Source organism: Hypanus sabinus, chromosome 10 (genome assembly GCF_030144855.1).
Source record: "Hypanus sabinus isolate sHypSab1 chromosome 10, sHypSab1.hap1, whole genome shotgun sequence".
NCBI lineage: Eukaryota > Metazoa > Chordata > Chondrichthyes > Myliobatiformes > Dasyatidae > Hypanus > Hypanus sabinus.
The window spans coordinates 20229134-20248252 of record NC_082715.1 but is presented as its reverse complement, the minus strand read 5'-3'; the positions used below and the strand labels follow the sequence as shown (position 1 = coordinate 20248252).

The window sequence follows — 19119 nt, the reverse complement described above, 5'->3', positions numbered from 1 at the left end:
GCTTGTAATTGGGGTGAATCAAGTCCCCAATGATCCAGGTCCTTTTTACACACCTGTCTCTATAAGTGACCTGAATAGTGGGAAGTTCACATCTACTGATGTGCTGGGCTGTCCGCACCACTCTCTGAAGAGTCCTGGGATTAAGGCAGGTACAGTTTCCTTACCAGGCAGTGATGCAGCCAGTCAGGAAGTTCTCCATTGTGCTCCTGTAGAAAGTCCTTAGGATTTGGGGGCCCATACCAAACTTCTTCAACCGTCTGAGGTGAAAGAGGTACTGTTGTGCTTTTTTCATCACACAGCTGGTATGTACAGACCATGTGATATCCTCAGTGTTGTGTATGCCAAGGAATTTAAAGTTGGTCACCCTCTCAGCCGCAGATCCATTGATGTCAATAGGGGTTAGACTGTCTCCAGATGGCACTAGAATTGTATTCCAAACTCTGGAACACCCTGAGCTGTAATAGATCACACTAACTGTCCTGGTGAGATGTGGAGAAGTTTCTTCACTGTGAGGACTAGAATTCTCGAGTCCAGGATGCAGTATTTATGTCATTCAACACACAAAACTTAAATATCAGTAATATTTTAGTCACAAAGGGTCTTGAGGAATATGGGGAATGAACAGAAATGATGATTTGAGGTAGACAATCACTGATGAGCTTATCCAATGTTATATCACTCTCAAGTGGCTATCTGTTCTAATTCTGCTCCCAATAACATTTGAGCAATAAATTACTTCTCTAATTGTTTGTCCCCAAAAGCATCATTTCTCCACAGACATTGCTGGCAATTCCGTCAGTGGGACATGTCTGGCAGACCCAGGACAGTGAGCTGGGTGATCAAGTGCTCCATTTGTACAGAACTGATGAATGGTACCTAGTGACCAATGACACAACAGCTAGTCGGAAACCTCCTAGCAGCAAGGTAGCTAGCAGAAAGAGAGGAGAACCTAAGTCCAACAGATAAGGTAATAGTTAAAGTCAATCCCGATTCTAGTCATCAATTCAAACACTTTGGGGGCTTTGCCGATACTGTCTGTTTTACAGAGTGAGAAAAAAAATTGACAGTGAAACAATTCTGCAGAAGCAGTCTTCATAATGGGATAAATTGTCTTTCTCATCCACATGTGTGTAGGCCTGCGTTAGTCTCAACAGACCATGGATTTGCGCCTTGGAAAGTTTCCAGGGTGCAAGCCTGGGCAAGGTTTTTTTTTTGTGGAAGACCGGCAGTTGCCCAAGCTGCAAGTCTCCCCTCTCCATGACACTGATGTTGTCCAAGGGAAGGGCATTAGTCATCCACATGTACTATATGATTGACAGGGATAAAAAAATGGCAGGAAGACTAGAGACTAGAGTGAGAAACAAGCTGCCAATGGAAGTGTTGATACCAGCTCAGTTTCAAAGTTTAAGCAAAGTTGGGATAGATACATGGATGGTAGGGGAATGGATGGATGGAAAGGTATGGTACCATGTATGGTATGGATGGAGGGCTGTGGACCCAGGGCAGGTCAATGGGAGTAGGCAATTTAAGTGGTCTGGTACAGACTAGATGGGCCAAAGGGCCTGTAATATTCTATGACTCTATAACTCTATCTGCATTAACACTGGTATCAACTCCAGCCACAATGATAATTAGTTTAAACAGATGGCTTAATTATTTATTATTCTGTGCAGAAATCAATAATGTAAAATATAATGTCCAGAATAGTTGTTTTATAAAATAATAAAATGCATTGTTTAGGTATCTGTAGTAGCATTTGTGTATCCTTGCTATACTATCTACAAATTGTTCACCCCATTTCAAAATTCTAGATGTTTTTCAGTAGGAATACAGTACTGTGCATAAGTCTTGGGCAGATATACATAGCTAGAATGCCTAAGACCTTTGCAAAATACTGTAGCAATGCCACAAAAAGAATTCATGACATACGTGAGTCACGGTTGGGAACAGGGTACAGGAGAGGGGAGGGAGCAGGAAGCACCTGAGAGACATTCAGTAATGATCAGTAAACTATTCGTTTTTAATCAAATGACGCCTTCTCCGGTGACTCAGGGCTGAGTGTGTCTGCACCTGCCCCACCCCCTGTCCCTAGCATTCTTTCTCTGCTACCTGTCCCTCCACCCTCGCCATTCCCAACATATTTTGCTTCCTGCCAGATTTACAAACTCCGCTCCATGCATATGAGCCTAGGGTTTTGCACGGAACAGTACTTAATATCATGGACTTCGTAACATACAGTAAAGTCACACTAAAATGAGTACCTGACCTCCGCCACAACAATAGCAACAAGAAATATAGTCCATTTTACCTCACTAAATCAGTGACAATAACTCCTGCCAAAAATGCTTCAGTGTCTAAAATGAGATCATCAAACTCGCTTGGTGCCAGACTGAATTTATACCTGCTGTTTATCTAACTAATTAAAATCATTTGTCAGAACTGTACAGGTGACGTAAATTATTCATGTACTTAGCTCATTACATTACAAGACCACTTTATCAAATGCTGAATCAATAACATGCCAATATGGTTGTCTACAATATAATTTTTAAAAAGCTGTTGTGATTCAGGCAGATTGTACAGGTAACAGGGGTTCAATTCCACAATCAGGTGACAATTACACTTTGTTATCTCTTTGGAAAGAGTGGCAGAGAACCGGGGAATGTATTTCAGGGCACTGTCATGCAAGAAGTAAACATCCATACTCTGTAAATGCCACACTGCAACATGGACGTAGGCTGCAAATATCTCTCAGTGTAAACTCCTGGAGGATCCAGCAATTTGATCTCTACAAAAAGCTTTTCACTGTGCAGCTTTTAAAGACAAAGATTACCTTTATCTGTTTATTTGTTTTAGAGATACAACCCAACATGCCCCTGCTGTCCAATTACACCCATGAGACCACATAGCGGACTAACCAATATGTCTTTGGGATGAGGGAGGAAACGCACATGATCACGGGGAGAATATACAAACTCCTTACAGACAGTGACGGGAATTGAATCCAGGTTCAGGCGCTCTAAAGTGTTATGCTAATAAAACACACAATGAAATTTTGGCATTTTGCACCAACAACCGGCACTACTGAGCACGTGTTGGGGCCGCCTGCGACTGTCTCCATGCTTCTGGCACTGACTTTACTAGGTTCACAACATACCAACCTTAGCCTGTACGTCTTTGGGATGTGAGAGGAAACCAGAGCACCAGGAAAGCATCCAAACTCAATACCGACAGCAGTGAGAGTTGACCTGATATCGATTTTACAGCTGGTGCTCTGAAGTATTGCACTAACTGTTACACAACCATGCCACCCAGGGGGTTATCCCCAAAACTTCCAGGTTGCTCCAGCATAGATCTGGCTGGACGATGCTACAAACCCCAAACAGATCGCTTTTGCCTCACATACACCCAGGACTGTCCTATAGAGTCAGCACAGCACACCACTTGAACAACTCACCAAGACTCACAGCACAGATCAGAGCAGATTACTCACTCCCGGGAATATAATGCAAGAGCATTGCATAACCGGCTGGATGAATGACGTGCAACATCACCCCTCAGTGTCAGCACAACTTTGGAGGGGTGGAGGGGACGGTTGATGCTTTGCTGCTGCTTGTGTGTGGGACGGGGAGGGGAGCTTTCCTCAGATTAGGGGACCAAAACTGCACACAATATTCTAGGTGCGGTCTCACCAAGGCCTTGTACAACTGCAGTAGAACCTCCCTGATCCTGTACTCAAATCCTTTTGCTATGAATGCCAACATACCATTTGCCTTTTTCACTGCCTGCTGTTACCTGCATGCCCACCTTCAATGACTGGTGTACAATGACACCCAGGTCTCGTTGCACCTCCCCTTTTCCTAATCAGCCACTATTCAGATAATAATTTATTTTCCTGTTCTTGCAACCAAAGTGGATAACCTCACATTTATCCACATTAAATTGCATCTGCCATGAATTTGCCCACTCACCTAACCTATCCAAGTCACCCTGCATCCTCTTAGCATCCTCCTCACAGCTAACACCGCCGCCCAGCTTCATGTCATCCGCAAACTTGGAGATGCTGCATTTAATTCCCTTGTCTAAATCATTAATATATATTGTAAACAACTGGGGTCCCAGCACTGAGCCTTGCGGTACCCCACTAGTCACTGCCTGCCATTCTGAAAAGGTCCCGTTTACTCCCACTCTTTGCTTCCTGTCTGCCAACCAATTCTCTATCCACATCAATACCATACCCCTAATACCCTGTGCTTTAAGTTTGCACACTAATCTCCTGTGTGGGACCTTGTCAAAAGCCTTTTGAAAATCTAAATATACCAAATCCACTGGCTCTCCCCTATCCACTCTATTAGTTACATCTTCAAAAAATTCTATAAGATTCGTCAGACATGATTTTCCTTCTACAAATCCATGCTGACTTTGTCCAATGATTTCACCTCTTTCCAAATGGGCTGTTATCACATCTTTGATAACCAACTCTAGCATTTTCCCCACCACCGATGTCAGACTAACCGGTCTATAATTCAAACAACACACACAAAATGCTGGTGGAACACAACAGGCCAGGCAACATCTATAGGGAGAAGCGGTGTCGACGTTTCGGGCCGACACCCTTCGTCAGGACTAACCAAAAGGAAAGGTAGTAAGAGATTTGAAAGTAGTGGGGGGAGGGGGAAATGCAAAATGATAGGAGAAGACCGGAGGGGGTGGGATGAAGCTAAGAGCTGGAAAGGTGATTGGCGAAAGTGATACAGAGCTGGAGAAGGGAAAGGATCATGGGACGGGAGACCTCAGGAGAAAGAAAGGGGGGGGCGACACCAGAGGGAGATGGAGAACAGGCAAACAACTAAATATGTCAGGGATGGGGTAAGAAGGGGAGGAAGGGCATTAACAGAAGTTAGAGAAGTTAATGTTCATGCCATCAGGTTGGAGGCTATCCAGCCGGTATATAAGGTGTTCCTCCAACCTGAGTTTGGATTCATTTTGACAATAGAGGAGGCCATGGATAGACATATCAGAATGGGAATGGGATGTGGAATTAAAATGTGTGGCCACTGGAAGATCCTGCTTTCTCTGGCGGACAGAGCGTAGGTGTTCAGCGAAACGGTCTCCTAGTCTGCGTCGGGTCTCACCAATATATAAAAGGCTACACCGGGAGCACCGGACACAGTATACCACACCAGCCGACTCACAGGTGAAGTGTCGCCTCACCTGGAAGGACTGTCTGGGGCCCTGAATGGTGGTGAGGGAGGAAGTGTAAGGGTAGGTGTAGCACTTGTTCCGCTTACAAGGATAAGTGCCAGGAGGGAGATCGGTGGGAAGGGATGGGGGGGGGGGGGTGCGAGTGGACAAGGGAGTCACGTAGGGAGCGATCCTTACTATCTTTCCTTTCGGTTAGTCCTGACGAAGAGTCTCAGCCCGAAATGTCGACAGTGCTTCTCCCTATAGATGCTGTCTGGCCTGCTGAGTTCCACCAGCATTGTGTGTGTGTTGTTTGAATTTCCAGCATCTGCAGATTTCCTCATGTTCGGTCTATAATTCCCCGCTTTTTCTCTCCCTCCTTTTTTAAAAAGTGGGATTACATTAGCCACCCTCCAATCCTCAGGAACTAATCCAGAATCTAAGGAGTTTTGAAAAATTATCACTAATGCATCCACTATTTCTTGGGCTACGTCCTTAAGCACTCTGGGATGCAAACCGTCTGGCCCTGGGGATCTATCTGCCTTTAATCCCTTCAATTTACCTAACACCATTTCCCTACTAACATGTATTTCCCTCAGTTCCTCCATCTCACTAGACCCTCGGTCCCTTACCATTTCCAGAAGATTACTTATGCCCTCCTTAGTGAAGACAGAACCAAAGTAGTTATTCAATTGGTCTGCCATGTCCTTGTTCCCCATGATCAATTCACCTGTTTCTGAGTGTAAGGGCCCTACATTTGTCTTGACTAATATTTTTCTTTTCACATATCTATAAAAGCTTTTACAGTCAGTTTTTATGTTCCCTGCCAGCTTTCTCTCATAATCATTTTTCCCTTTCCTAATTAAGCCCTTTGTCCTCCTCTGCTGGACTCTGAATTTCTCCCAGTCCTCAGATGTGCCGCTTTTTCTGGCTAATTTATATGTTTCTTCTTTGGACTTGATACTATCCCTAATTTCCCTTGTCAGCCACGGTGATGTATGCAGGCGCCGATGACGTAGACGTGTCCTGGACATCTGGTGCCTAGGCCTCTGCTCAGTCCTCAAAGGCCAACAACATGGATGGGTGTCAGAGAACATTTGCGGATGTCGGGCTGTCCCGGGCTGGTGGGACCCGAGACCAGATAACCACATGAGCAAGAGGCACGAGAGCTGGTGAGTTAGTGAGCCCAGAGTTTGGGATCCCATAAACTGCTACAAGTTACTTTGCTCTGCAGATTCAAAGGAGAGCAGCACAGAAAGGAGCTGATCAGCATGGACTGCACACACCCAGGACCCCATTTCCAACCCAGCAACTAGCATCCTGAGTGATACATCCACAGAGCTGCCCTACACCCGCTGAATAATTAGTCCACCGCTCGACAGATGTCTTTGGACACCAGCTTAGAACAAACATACCATCAATCAATGCGGGTACAATAGGGTCCTTTAACAGCCTCTTAGACAGGTGCATGGAGCTTAGAAAAATAGAGGGCTATGGGCTGAGGAAATTCTCAGCAGTTTCTAGAGTAGGTTACATGGTCAGCACAACATTGTGGGCTGAAGGGCCTGTAATGTGCTGTAGATTTTCTATGTTTTGCTGTTTCTATGTTCTATCATATTGCAAACCTTACCCAGATCAGCATTGAGTATATACCGTCCACAATTGCTCAACAGACACAGCAGATCAGACTGATCATACACACTAAAGCTACTCTACAACTGAGAATAAGCCAGGCTAATCTACACACGCTCAGGACTATACTATAAGCACCGTAGCAAAGAGACAGGACCACACACACCCAGCCTCGCCTTACATATTGAGCAGGTAATATTCCATGCCACATTAACAGATGCAATACTATCAATGAGACCTAGTCACCCTGGATCACAAAACAGATGCATGCATACGCACACACTCACACCAGCTTAGACTGAACAGGTATAATGTGCGGCCCCAGAAATTCACCACGTACCAGTCTCGGCTCTCCACACCCAAGATTGTTCCATAAATTAAGTACACACTAACCTGGGTGATCCACACCCAGCTCTGTGCTTTGTGCATGCCCACACAACTTCATTGCAAACATAAAAGAAACCAGGCCACATTGTGTTTGGATGACACAAACCAGGACTGCTTTCAAATTCCTGGTTAGTTCTTCTTAGGTTACATATGGCAGAACGTGCAAAGCACAGATGGACCACACACTGCTAGGCCTACAATACAAACACAGGACATTCAGCCTGCCAAGTGTGAAGCAGGCCTGGGATCAGATTGTCTGCACAAGCTCTGGACTGTATTACCAATCCAGCACAGAGGAGCCTGGCTGCACACTCCCAGTACTGTAATACTAACCTAGCAAGGTATACAATCTCAGAGCTACACTCAAAAACCAAAATAAATAGGACTAGATCATATTCAGACAGGACTGCATAGCAACCAGCTTAGATTACAAACACCAAGGAGTTCATTAATAATCCAGCTGTGGTGAAATACATCTCCCTGTCTGGACACGCCCCCTGCTGACTGCTCCTGTGGCTCCTCCCACAGACCCCTGTATAAAGGCAATTGAGGCCTGAGCCCGTCCTCTCAGTCTCCAGGATGTAGTCAACCACTGCTTGTTTCTTCTTCCAGTCAATAAAAGTCAATATCTCGCCTTTACGTCTCAGAGTGAGTTATTGATGGTGCATCACCAGCACAGATCAATCTGTCTACAACCATTCAGACTTCATTGGAAACTTCTTTTTAAATTACCATTGACTACCAACTTCTAGCATTGCACCACTTACCAGAACTGATTGAACCAGGACTGAATTTCAAATCTCTCTCAGATTAGCCTGATCAATATGCTCCCTGACTGTAATACAAACCCCTTCATAAATCAATCCATTCTAATGAAGGGGATTTGACGTGAAATATTAATTCTGCTCCCTTTTCAACAGACGCTGCCTGACCTGCTTAGTCCTTACGGTAATTTTTACTCCGCGTTTTCAACTTTTATATAATCAGCTTGGAATGGCAGCTCTCAAGACTGCAATGATCATTGTAGACAACACAGTCTGTGACTACGTTATTCAGATCATGGTGGACTACGTGTATCTAGGACATCATGACATATTGAGTCAGATGGAACAAAAACAGACACACCAAGGAACACCTTATAAAGTTGGCACCTACTAACCAGGCTACAACTGAAGTTGGTTAAGGCGTTGGTGGGGCCTAATTTGGAGTTTTAGTCACCTACCTACAGGAAACATGCTAATCTATCAAGATGTTACCACAACCAATGATCTCACTGTAAGGACTCTTTATCATGTTATTTATTGCTTTTTATTTACAGTTGCATTTCAACAGGTTGTTGTCTTCTATGCTCTTGCTCTTTCATTTACAGTTACTATTCTGTAGATTTGTTGAGTATGCCCACAGGAGAAAGAAGTTGTATGTAGTAATCTGATAATAAATTTTATTTTGAACTTTGAACTTTGTTATAAGCAAAGATTCAATAGGTTACCTTGGAATGTAGATGATTGAAAAGAGTATTGAACATAGAAGATTTGACAGTTATCCAAAGTTAAGAGGGGTATAGATAGAGTAAATGCATGCAGGCTTTGTCTACTGAGGTTGGATGGGTCATGGGTTAAGGGTGAAAGTTGAAAAGTTTCAGGGGAACGTGAAGAGGAACCTCTTCACATAGAGGATTATGAGAGTGTAGAATGAGCTGCTAGCACATGTGGTGCATGCAAGCTCTACTTCAACATTTCAGAGAAATTTGGATTGGTACATGGATGGTTGGGGTATGGAGGGCTATATTCAGGGTGCAGGAAATAGGCAGTTCAGTTTAAATGGTTCAGTACAGACTAAATGGGCCAAAGGGCCTGTTTCTGTGCTGTACTGTTCTGTGAGATACCACTAAAAACTCTCTACAGATCAGACTGGACCACAAGCATACAGCAACACACACTAAATGCTGGAGGAGCTCTGCAGACCAAGGTAGCACCTATGGAAAAAAGTATAGTCGATGTTTTGGCCCATGGACTGTACTTTTTTTCCTGGCCTGCTGAGTTCCTTCAGCATTTTGTGTGTATTGCTCAGATCTCCAGCATCTGCAGATCTTTCTTGCTTGTCCACAAGCATACAGGACTGCTTCAGAAGCCCAGTATAAACTATTCTGAACTACACACATTTCATTTTCGTATAAATCAATTTCAGGTTTACAACCCTTAATCTAAAGTCTTGTTCTTTTCAGTTACTATAATCGAACATAATTAAGTCCACCTTGTTCAATTCCCAGTCTGTGCAGAGTAAAAGACTTTGACCTGGATGGCTAAGGATCTCAGCCGTATTTGACAACTTTAAAAACTTTCATTAAAAATAAAGTATCAATTAACTCCATAGAGTTATTTGAAAAAATGATAACCCACGACTCTGGATTAGTTTGTAGATTTAAACAATAAATTATCTCTATATCTCAAGTAACAAAGCACATTTCAAGGTTATTTGCAGTGAGATTTTTTTAATATAGCTTTTTTATATAGCTATATTTTTATAGCTTATAATTCATAAATTTACTAGATATTGAAATCACCTTTCTTTGGTCCCCCTCCTCCTCCTCCCCCCCCAAAGCCCACTGCCTCTCCCTATCAGATTCATTCTTCATTAGCATTTTAGCTTTTCCACCTATTACTTGCCAGCTTCTTACTTCATCCTCCCTCCCCACCCAATCACCCTCCCCCTCATGTGCTCTCACCTATCACCTGCCAACTTGTATTCCTTCCCTCCCCCAACACCCCACCTTCTTATTCTAGCTTCCTCCTTCTTTTGCAGTCCTGATGAACAGCGTTGGCTCAAAACATCGACTGTTTATTCTCCTCCATAGATACTGCCCAACCTGTTGAGTTCCTCCGGCACTTTGGGCATGTACCTCAAGATTGCCAACATCAGCAGAATCTTTTGATTTAATTTACACAGTGCCCCAGAGAACCATTAACAGAAACATTCACATTTTCACAATTACCTACACAGGCACATAATCCTGAAGTTTCTTTGTTTCAGTGTATTAGGTACTTCGAGGGTTAGATTTTTCCCTATCGTTACTATCTGACCACTCTAACTCGGCAGAGTATTTCTATACAAAAGGTGGAACATAGTTTAGCATAGAGGTCTTGGTCCTCTTTATAGTGTGATCTTTACAAATATCAGATGTTGAACAGGTTGAAAAGCAGATGCACCCGCTCTGTTAGTAAAGGACTTTCTATGCATTGCCTCAAGCATTGAATATGATGTTTGTAGAGGGAACTCTCGCCAGATTTTCCACCACAAAGAGGAGTCAACTAGAAAGCAAAATGTAGTATTGCTGACAGAGGACAAGAGGGCTGGGCAATTAAAGTTAAAATAAACTAAATGGGCTTGAAGGGAAGGAGTGGTGAATGGAAATAGGTCCACTACAGCCAAAAGTGGCAATATTATTAAGTCTTCTGCTATTGGTTCTGGGTACAACACCCACTGCCTGATGTTACCTGGCAACAGCAGAATTCTCACACTAAAAGAAAGATACTGGAAGTACAGCTTTAACAGAAAAAAATAGGGGTGTGGTAAAATCAATTTAAAAAATATGTATTAGCCATGGAAAATTGATCATATTTAGAATTTGAGGCTCAAATCTGAAAACACCCTCTTTGTAAATGCTCAGACATTCTGTATGAGTAGAATGTGTATGAAATTCTACAAACTATTGTTAAATTATTAATATAATCACACATTTTACAGCTTCAGCCCAGACCGGAAAGCAGAGTGCACAATACTAAAAAGGCAAATCTATTAAATTTTAATTAGATAAGGAAATATATCATTACACAGCTCAAAGGAAATTTTCAACCTCATTTGCAGATCAAATTAATGTTGCACATAAAATAAGAACCAATATGACGTGAGCTTATTCTTGACTACCTACCAGCATGGTGGTTATTTTTTTCTTTATTGATTGATTTACAGCCAGAGTAGGCCCTTCTGCCATAGACTGCAGTGGAGGCCAAGTCCACATTTAAGGCGGAAGTTGATAGTTTCCCGATCGGTCTGGGCATCAAAGGATGTGGTGATAAGGCAGGTGTATGGGGTTGGGAGGGATTCAGAATCAGCCATGATAGAATGGTGGAGCCCACTCGATGGGCTGAACGGCCTAGTTCTACTCCTATATCGTATGATCTTCTGGTCCTTTAAGCCATGCCGCCCTGCAATCCCCCAATTCAATCCAATCCTAATCACGAGATGACTTACAACCTACCAACAAGAATGTCTTCAGACTGTGGGAGGAAACTGGAGCACCTGGAGGAAACCTACATGGTCACGGGGAGAACGTACAAACTGCTTACAGGCAACAGTGGGAATTGAACCTGGCTGAAAAGCATTATGCTAACCACTACCCTACCGTGCTGCACCATTAAGACAGTGTTAACACCATTAACACATTAACATCATCTTCTTCATTAGGACAGTACTGATCTAGCAGCATACATACACATCACGAACTTTCAAAACGATAGCACTGAGATTATGAACAGGTTTATCAAGTTAGGGATACATGTTAGCCGAAGTACAGTTGCAGTGCCTGGCACACAATGTGTAATGGGACCTTAGCCACTCACCTGAAATGCCAGACAGATACTTGATTTGAAATCTCATCGAAGGTACAGAGGAATAAGGAGGAATGTGAAGTGAATGCCAATAAGAGACAGAGATACATCCATTATTCATTGTTTACCTGATGCGGCTTTCTTCATGCTTTTTCAGATCTGCATCTCGTTTGAGGACTTTCTGTAGAGACTGTTGTTCTTCCTCTGACAAGAAGCTGAGGTCCATCATTTTGGCCAGATCCAACTCGGTCTTCATTTTCCAGCAACTCCAGTGCCTTTGGGGGAACTTGTGTGCGATGAATCAAACAAACTGGAATGAGATTATAACTCAACAGTGTCGAAACCTCCAACTGGTGCCTTCCACCTTTTGGGATTGTTTTATTTTCTCAATACATTCAACTCTCTGCTTGCCAGCTAAAATTGTTCAGAGATAACAAATGGTGCAGCTGGTTACTTGTCTTCTTTCAGGCTCATCGAAGGCTGTCACATTCACAAACATTAGATTTATGTCAGCTGTTTACAAGCTTTCAGGAGGATTTTAAAATTCCACACCTGCCTAAAACAGGAGCAGCCGACTCTGTGAAGGAATGCAGTGATGTAAACTATTAGAATCCTTCTTTTTCACATAGGCTGTCTATGCAAATTAATTTATGACAGGAATGTGAACCTGTGTGTGTTGTCTGAGTTGTTTTACAGGTTTAGACTTCACAGAGTTTGTGATCAATTTCCTTTATCTGAACTGAATCATTGCACAAATCGAGGAACAAATTAAACACTAAATCTTAAATCTCATAAATAACAGGAAATAGGGTCAATTTTTAAAGCCTTTGAAAGCACAAGTCAATGAAAAACTAAACATGAATAGCTTTATTTTTCATGTTGTTCAGCCACATACTTTCTCAATCAAAAAAACAAAAAAACTTAGAACAGAAAGGAGTCCACAGCATCTGTGGAAGCAAGAGGTACAAGTTTAGATCAAACTCCTGCATAGAACCAGATGTGAGGGGATGATGGGACGTGGAACGAGGAGGGGATGAGGGATGGGAGAGGTGAACGAAGGGAGAAGAAACCTCGGTGAACAGGTGAGGGTGTGGAATGCAAAACATGGGTAATGTGGGTTATTTGAAATTGGAAAATTGAGCATTGGGTTATAAGTGATCTCAAGCAGAATGTGAAAACCTGTTCTTCCAGTTTGCCTTTGGCTTCTCAGTAACAACATAGAGGGCCAAGGACATACGGTGGGAAGTAGAGTTAAAATGAGACACTTGCAAATTTCTATCGATGTACCATGGAGAACATTCTAACTGGCTGCAAGACCATCTGGTACGGGGTGGGTGAGATGGTCTGCAGCATAGGATCAAAAGAAGCTGCACAGAGCTGTAAACTTATCAAGCTTCATCATGGGCACAGGCCTTGGTAGTAACCAGGACATCTTCAAGGAGTGATGCCTCAAAATGGTGGCATTCATCATTAAAGACCCCCATCACCCAGGGCATACCCTCTTCTCATTGCTACCAACAGGAAGGAGGTACAGGAGCCTGAATTCCTAAAAAAAAGATTCAAGAACAGCTTTTTCCTCTCTGCCATCTAGTTTCCGAATGGACGTTGAGCTCAATGAACATAGCCTCACTATTTTTATTGTATTACTTGTTTAATTTAATTATATATATATATATATATATTTATACTGTATTTACTGTAATTTGCAGTTTTATTATTATGTATTGAATTTACTGCTGCTACAAAACCAACAATTTTTACAACATATCCTGATGATTTTACACCTGATTCTGATTCTGTACCAAAAGCTTTATATGGCCATTGGGGACAGAGAGTGAGTGCTCTGCAAAATGTTCCTGCTCTGCATTGGTGAAATTAACGGCTTTCCCGAATGCAAAAAACACCACAATGCGAGCACCAAACGCAGTAGACCAGAGGAAGGGCGAATAAACCGGAGAGTCAGGAAAAAAGGTATTTCCGGTGGAAAGCTGAATGTTTTGGTTGGGATAGGGAGAACAGATGATATGACTTACAAGAGGAAGTCTGCAGATGCTGAAAGTCCAAGCACCAGACACAAAATGTTGGAGGAACTCAGCGGGCCAGGCAGAATCTAAGGGAAAGAGTACAGTCGACGTTTCAGACCAAGACCCTTCATCAGGATTGAGATATGACTTGTTGTGGAATAATAGTTCAATAGTTACATAAGATATCAGAGAATATACACAATATACAACCTGAAATTCTTTTTCTTTGCAGACATCCACAACAACAGAAGAGTGCCCCAAAGAGTGAGTGACATAAAAATGTTAGAACCCTAAAGCACCCCCACTCCCCCTCCTCCCACACACAAGCAGCAGCAAAGCATCGACCCTCCCTCCCCTGCCACTTACTTCATCAAAAAGTATCAGCAAGCAAGCAATAGCAAAGCCCCCGAGAATGACCATGATCTGCAGTGCAACAGAAACTAATCCCAGACAGCTTTAATGTGTTGAAATCAAGACTCTGTGAGTAATGAAGTAGGCAGAGATGGCAGAAAACTGGTTGGATGTATAGGCTGATTGGGCAAGGTGTGTGCATATATGTGTGGACATGCAGGAAATGGAGGAAACACACATCTCCTGTGCCATTAACGATGGTAGAGGTGAAGCCCTAGAATAGAAGCTTTCGTCTTAAGGACGAAAAATGAAAAATGAAAAGAGAAAAATGGATAGCATCCTTTCAGGAGGCAGGTTGGAAGGAGGTCTGGTTGAGGTAGCTGCAGGGATCCGTGGGTTTATGGGAAATGTCACTGGAAGAAGTTGGAGATGAGAAATTCAGAACAGGAAGAGAAGTCCCAGAAATAGTCTAGGAGAACTTGGGCACATAGCTGTTGATGACCTCAGAATGGGTGCAGAAAGCAGCACCAATGCATTCATCAGTATAGTGAATGGAGTTTGGCGAGGAGGCCAAATTGTTTTGCAGCCAAAAAAGATAGGATATACAGTAGCTATGGCCCTTGCAAATGCCCATGGCTACTGCTTGATTATTCAAAGAGGGGGAGGCATTGAATGTTGTTGTGGATTAGGCTAAGTTCTACAGGTGTTAGGGGACAGTCTGGTGGAGCTCATATTCTGTCTCAGTTCCACTCTGACTTAGTCCCGTACACTATTCCAAAGGAACCCAATTCACTATTCACAAAGAAACAACTTCACCTGAGTAAACACATTACAGCCTTTCCTATTTCAATGAATTATGAGTTTAATGAACTCAAATTTCCAGCCATCATAATATTTCCCTTTGGCTTCTCCCAAATATACATTTTACAGACCCGCCTTGTTGTCTACCCGCACTGCACTTTCTGTCTAGCGGTTGAACTTTATTCCGCATTCTGTTATTGTTTCACCTTGTTCCATCTCAACGCACTGTGTAACGACTTAATCTGTATGAACCGTATGCAAGGCACGCTTTTCATGATATTTTAGTACACGTGACAATAATCAACCGATTCAGTTCAGTTCCAATTCAGTTTTAGCTAATTCCAGTGTCCTAATACCACACTCATTCAAGGTGAAATCTCACCCACTTTTCTGACTTTCTGGTTCGACGGACTGTTCTGTCTATTCTCTTCTCCCTCTAGCCTACTTCGTTCTTAAAATCATTCAAAGATGATGGCAGAATATAGTATTAATGGTAAGATTCTTGGCAGTGTGGAGGATCTGAGTGATCTTGGGGTCTGAGTCCAAAGCAGCTGCGCAGGTTGACTCTGTGGTTAAGAAGGTGTATGGTGTATTGTCCTTCATCAATCATGGAATTGAATTTAGGAGCCGAGAGGTAATGTTGCAGCTATATAGGACCCTGGTCAGACCCCACTTGGAGTACTGTGCTCAGTTCTGGTCACCTCACTACAGAAAGGATATGGAAGCCATAGAAAGGGTGCAGAGGAGATTTACAATGATGTTGCCTGGATTGGGGAGCATGCCTTATGAAAACGGGTTCAGTGAACTTCACCTTTTCTCCTTGGAGCGACGGAGGATGAGAGATGGAGATGGATAGAATCAGAGAGGACAGGAAAATTTTTTATTGGGGAAGGGCAAATTATGAAGCTATAAGGCGAGAACCTGCGGGTGTGAATTGGGATGATGTTTTTGCAGGGAAATGTACTATGGACATGTGGTCGATGTTTACGGATATCTTGCAGGTTGTTAGGGATAAATTTGTCCCGGTGAGGAAGATAAAGAATGGTAGGGTGAAGGAACCATGGGTGACAAGTGAAGTGGAAAATCTAGTCAGGTGGAAGAAGGCAGCATACATGAGGTTTAGGAAGCAAGGATCAGATGGGTCTATTGAGGAATATAAGATAGCAAGAAAGGAGCTTAAGAAGGGGCTGAGAGGAGCAAGAAAGGGTCATGAGAAGCCCTTGGTGAGTAGGGTAAAGGAGAACCCCAAGGCATTCTTCAATTATGTGAAGAACAAAAAGATGACAGGAGTGAAGGAAGGACCGATTAGAGATAAAAGTGGGAAGATGTGCCTGGAGGCTATGGAAGTGAGTGGGGTCCTCAATGAATACTTCTCTTTGGTATTCACCAATGAGAGGGAACTCCATGACGGTGAGGACAATATGAGTGAAGTTGATGTTCTGGAGCACATTGATATTAAGGGAGAGGAGGTGTTGGAGTTGTTAAAATACACAAGGACGGAAAGGTCCCCGGAGCCTGACAGAATATTCCCCAGGCTGCACCACGAGGCAAGGGAAGAGATTACAGAGCCTCTGGCTAGGATCTTTATGTCTTTGTTGTCCACGGGAATGGTACTGGAGGATTAGAGGGAGGCGAATGTTGTCCCCTTGTTCAAAAAAGGTAGTAGGAATAGTCCGGGTAATTATAGTCCAGTGAGCCTTACGTCTGTGGTGGGAAAGCTGTTAGAAAAGATTCTTAGAGATAGGATCTGTGGGCATTTTGAGAATCATGGTCTGATCAGGGACAGTCAGCATGGCTTTGTGAAGGGCAGATCATGCCTGACAAGCCTGATAGAGTTCTTTGAGGAAGTGACCAGGCACATAGATGAGTGTAGTGCAGTGGATGTGATCTACATGGATTTTAGTAAGGCATTTGCAAGGTTCCACACACTAGGCTTATTCAGAAAGTCAGATGACATGGGATCCAGGGAAGTTTGGCCAGGTAGATTCAGAATTGGCTTGCCTGCAGAAGGAAGAGGGTTGTGGTGGAGGGAGTACATTCAGATTGGAGGGTTGTGACTAGTGGTGTCCCTCAAGGATCTGTTCTAGGACCTCTACTTTTTGTGATTTTTATTAACGACCTGGATGTGGGGGTAGAAGGGTGGGTTGGTAAGTTTGCAGATGCCACAAAGGTTGGTGGTGTCGTAGATAGTGTAGAGGATTATTGAAGATTGCAGAGAGACATTGATAGGATGCAGAAGTGGGCTGAGCAGTGGTAGATGGAGTTCAACCCGGAGAAGCGTGAGGTGGTACACTTCGGAAGGACAAACTCCAAGGCAGAGTACAAAGTAAATGGCAGGACACTTGGTAGTGTGGAGGAACAGAGAGATCTGGGAGTACATGTCCACAGATCCCTGAAAGTTGCCTCACAGGTAGATAGGGTAGTTAAGAAAGCTTATGGGGTGTTAGCATTCATAAGTCGAGGGATGGAGTTTAAGAGACGCAATGTAATGATGCAGCTCTATAAAATTCGTTCTGGTCACCTCACTATAGGAAGGATGTGGAAGCATTGGAAAGGGTACAGAGGAGATTTACCAGGATGCTGTCTGGTTTAGAGAGTATGGATTATGATCAGAGATTAAGGGAGCTAGGGCTTTACTTTTTGGAGAGAAGGAGGATGAGAGGAGACATGATTGAGGTGTACAAGATATTAAAAGGAATAGACAGAGTGGACAGCCAGCGCCTCTTACCCAGGGCACCACTGCTCAGTACAAGAGGACATGGCTTTAAGATAAGGGGAGGGAAGTTCAAGGGGGATATTAGAGGAAGGTTTTTCACTCAGAACGTGGTTGATGTGTGGAATGCACTGCCTGAGTCAGACGCAGACGCACCAGACGCACTAGTGAAGTTTAAGAGACTACTAGACAGGTATATGGAGGAATTTAAGGTGGGGGGGTTATATGTGAGGCAGGGTTTGAGGGTCAGCACAACATTGTGAGCTGAAGGGCCTGTAATGTGCTGTAATGTTCTATCTATGTATGTTCGATGTATGTTTTCTATGTTCCCATGACCCAGTTCTAACAAAAGTCCATTTACCCAAAACAATGGTCTGGATTGTGGGTCAGGGCAATTCCGCCATGAACTACATGTATCCAAGCTGCTTTCCCATGACAAGGATGTCTGTGGAAGATAATGGGCTGAATTTTACAAAATCTCCAGGTCTGGTTACTTTGAGGTGGAGAGGGCCAGAAGCAGCAGCAGACAGTATGTCCCAAGGGCCCACCCTCTGAACGCAGTGGTGGACTTTTGGCAACTGGTTGCTGACAGAGGTCCTTGAGCAGTTTTAAATGTGTGCTAAGCAACAAATATGTATACATCATTAAAACAAAACTTTAAAAAGTAAAAATCTAAATTTACTCAAAACTACCTTGAGTGGTCTGTTAATCATAGACATAAAGACTAATGATAATTTTTGTTTCAAAAATCCTTCTGCACTTGGGTTTTAAGTCAAGGTCACTGGCCTCATTTAAACTCCAGCCAGTGTAAACCAGAGACCAAATGTAAAATTGAGCATAGGAAGTTTGTCCTCCTGTCCCAGGATAAGAGGTCATGTGCACTGGGTGCAAAAAAAATAATAAAGATCCCGGAAATCTAACACAAATGTAGAAAATGCTGGAAAAACATCAGGTCAGGTGGCATTGGTACCATAGTGGTATGCACATCGCTTTATAGTAGAGGCAACCTGTGTTCAAATCCTGCTGCTGGCTGTACTGTCTCCCCACGAGCGCGAAGATTTCCTCTGGCTGCTCTGGTCTCCTCCCACAGTCCAATGACATACGGGTTGGGAAGTTAATCGGTCTCATGGGTGTAACTGGGCCAGAAGGTCTGTTACTGTACTTCATCTCTAAAGTTAAGCAAGAAGAATTTAAAATCTGTGGAAAGGGAGCAGGCAACGTTTTCAGTCTGCAACTGTTCATAAAATCAGAATTGGATATTGGAACATGGATGGTGATGTGCCAGGACAGGATTCAGGGATTGGTTAATTTGTCCATAAAAGTTAGGTGACAGTTCTCAATGAAGCTCCTGCTTGATGATCAGCAAGACCCAGCTCATCCATCCTCTTGTTCTCTCTCTGCACAATTTCTTTGACTTGTT

General features: G+C 43.2%; 1 protein-coding gene across 1 annotated transcript in view; it reads right to left on the bottom strand.

Moving 5' to 3' along the window:
- LOC132400486 (synaptotagmin-like protein 1) overlaps positions 1 to 12380 on the bottom strand; it is a 223361-nt gene extending 210981 nt beyond the window's left edge. The window contains exon 1 of the mRNA XM_059981477.1: positions 11939 to 12380. Coding sequence (XP_059837460.1) covers positions 11939 to 12066 — 128 coding nt within the window. The 5' untranslated portion in view covers positions 12067 to 12380. The remainder of the gene's footprint in view (positions 1 to 11938) is intronic.
- Positions 12381 to 19119: the final 6739 nt, after the last annotated feature.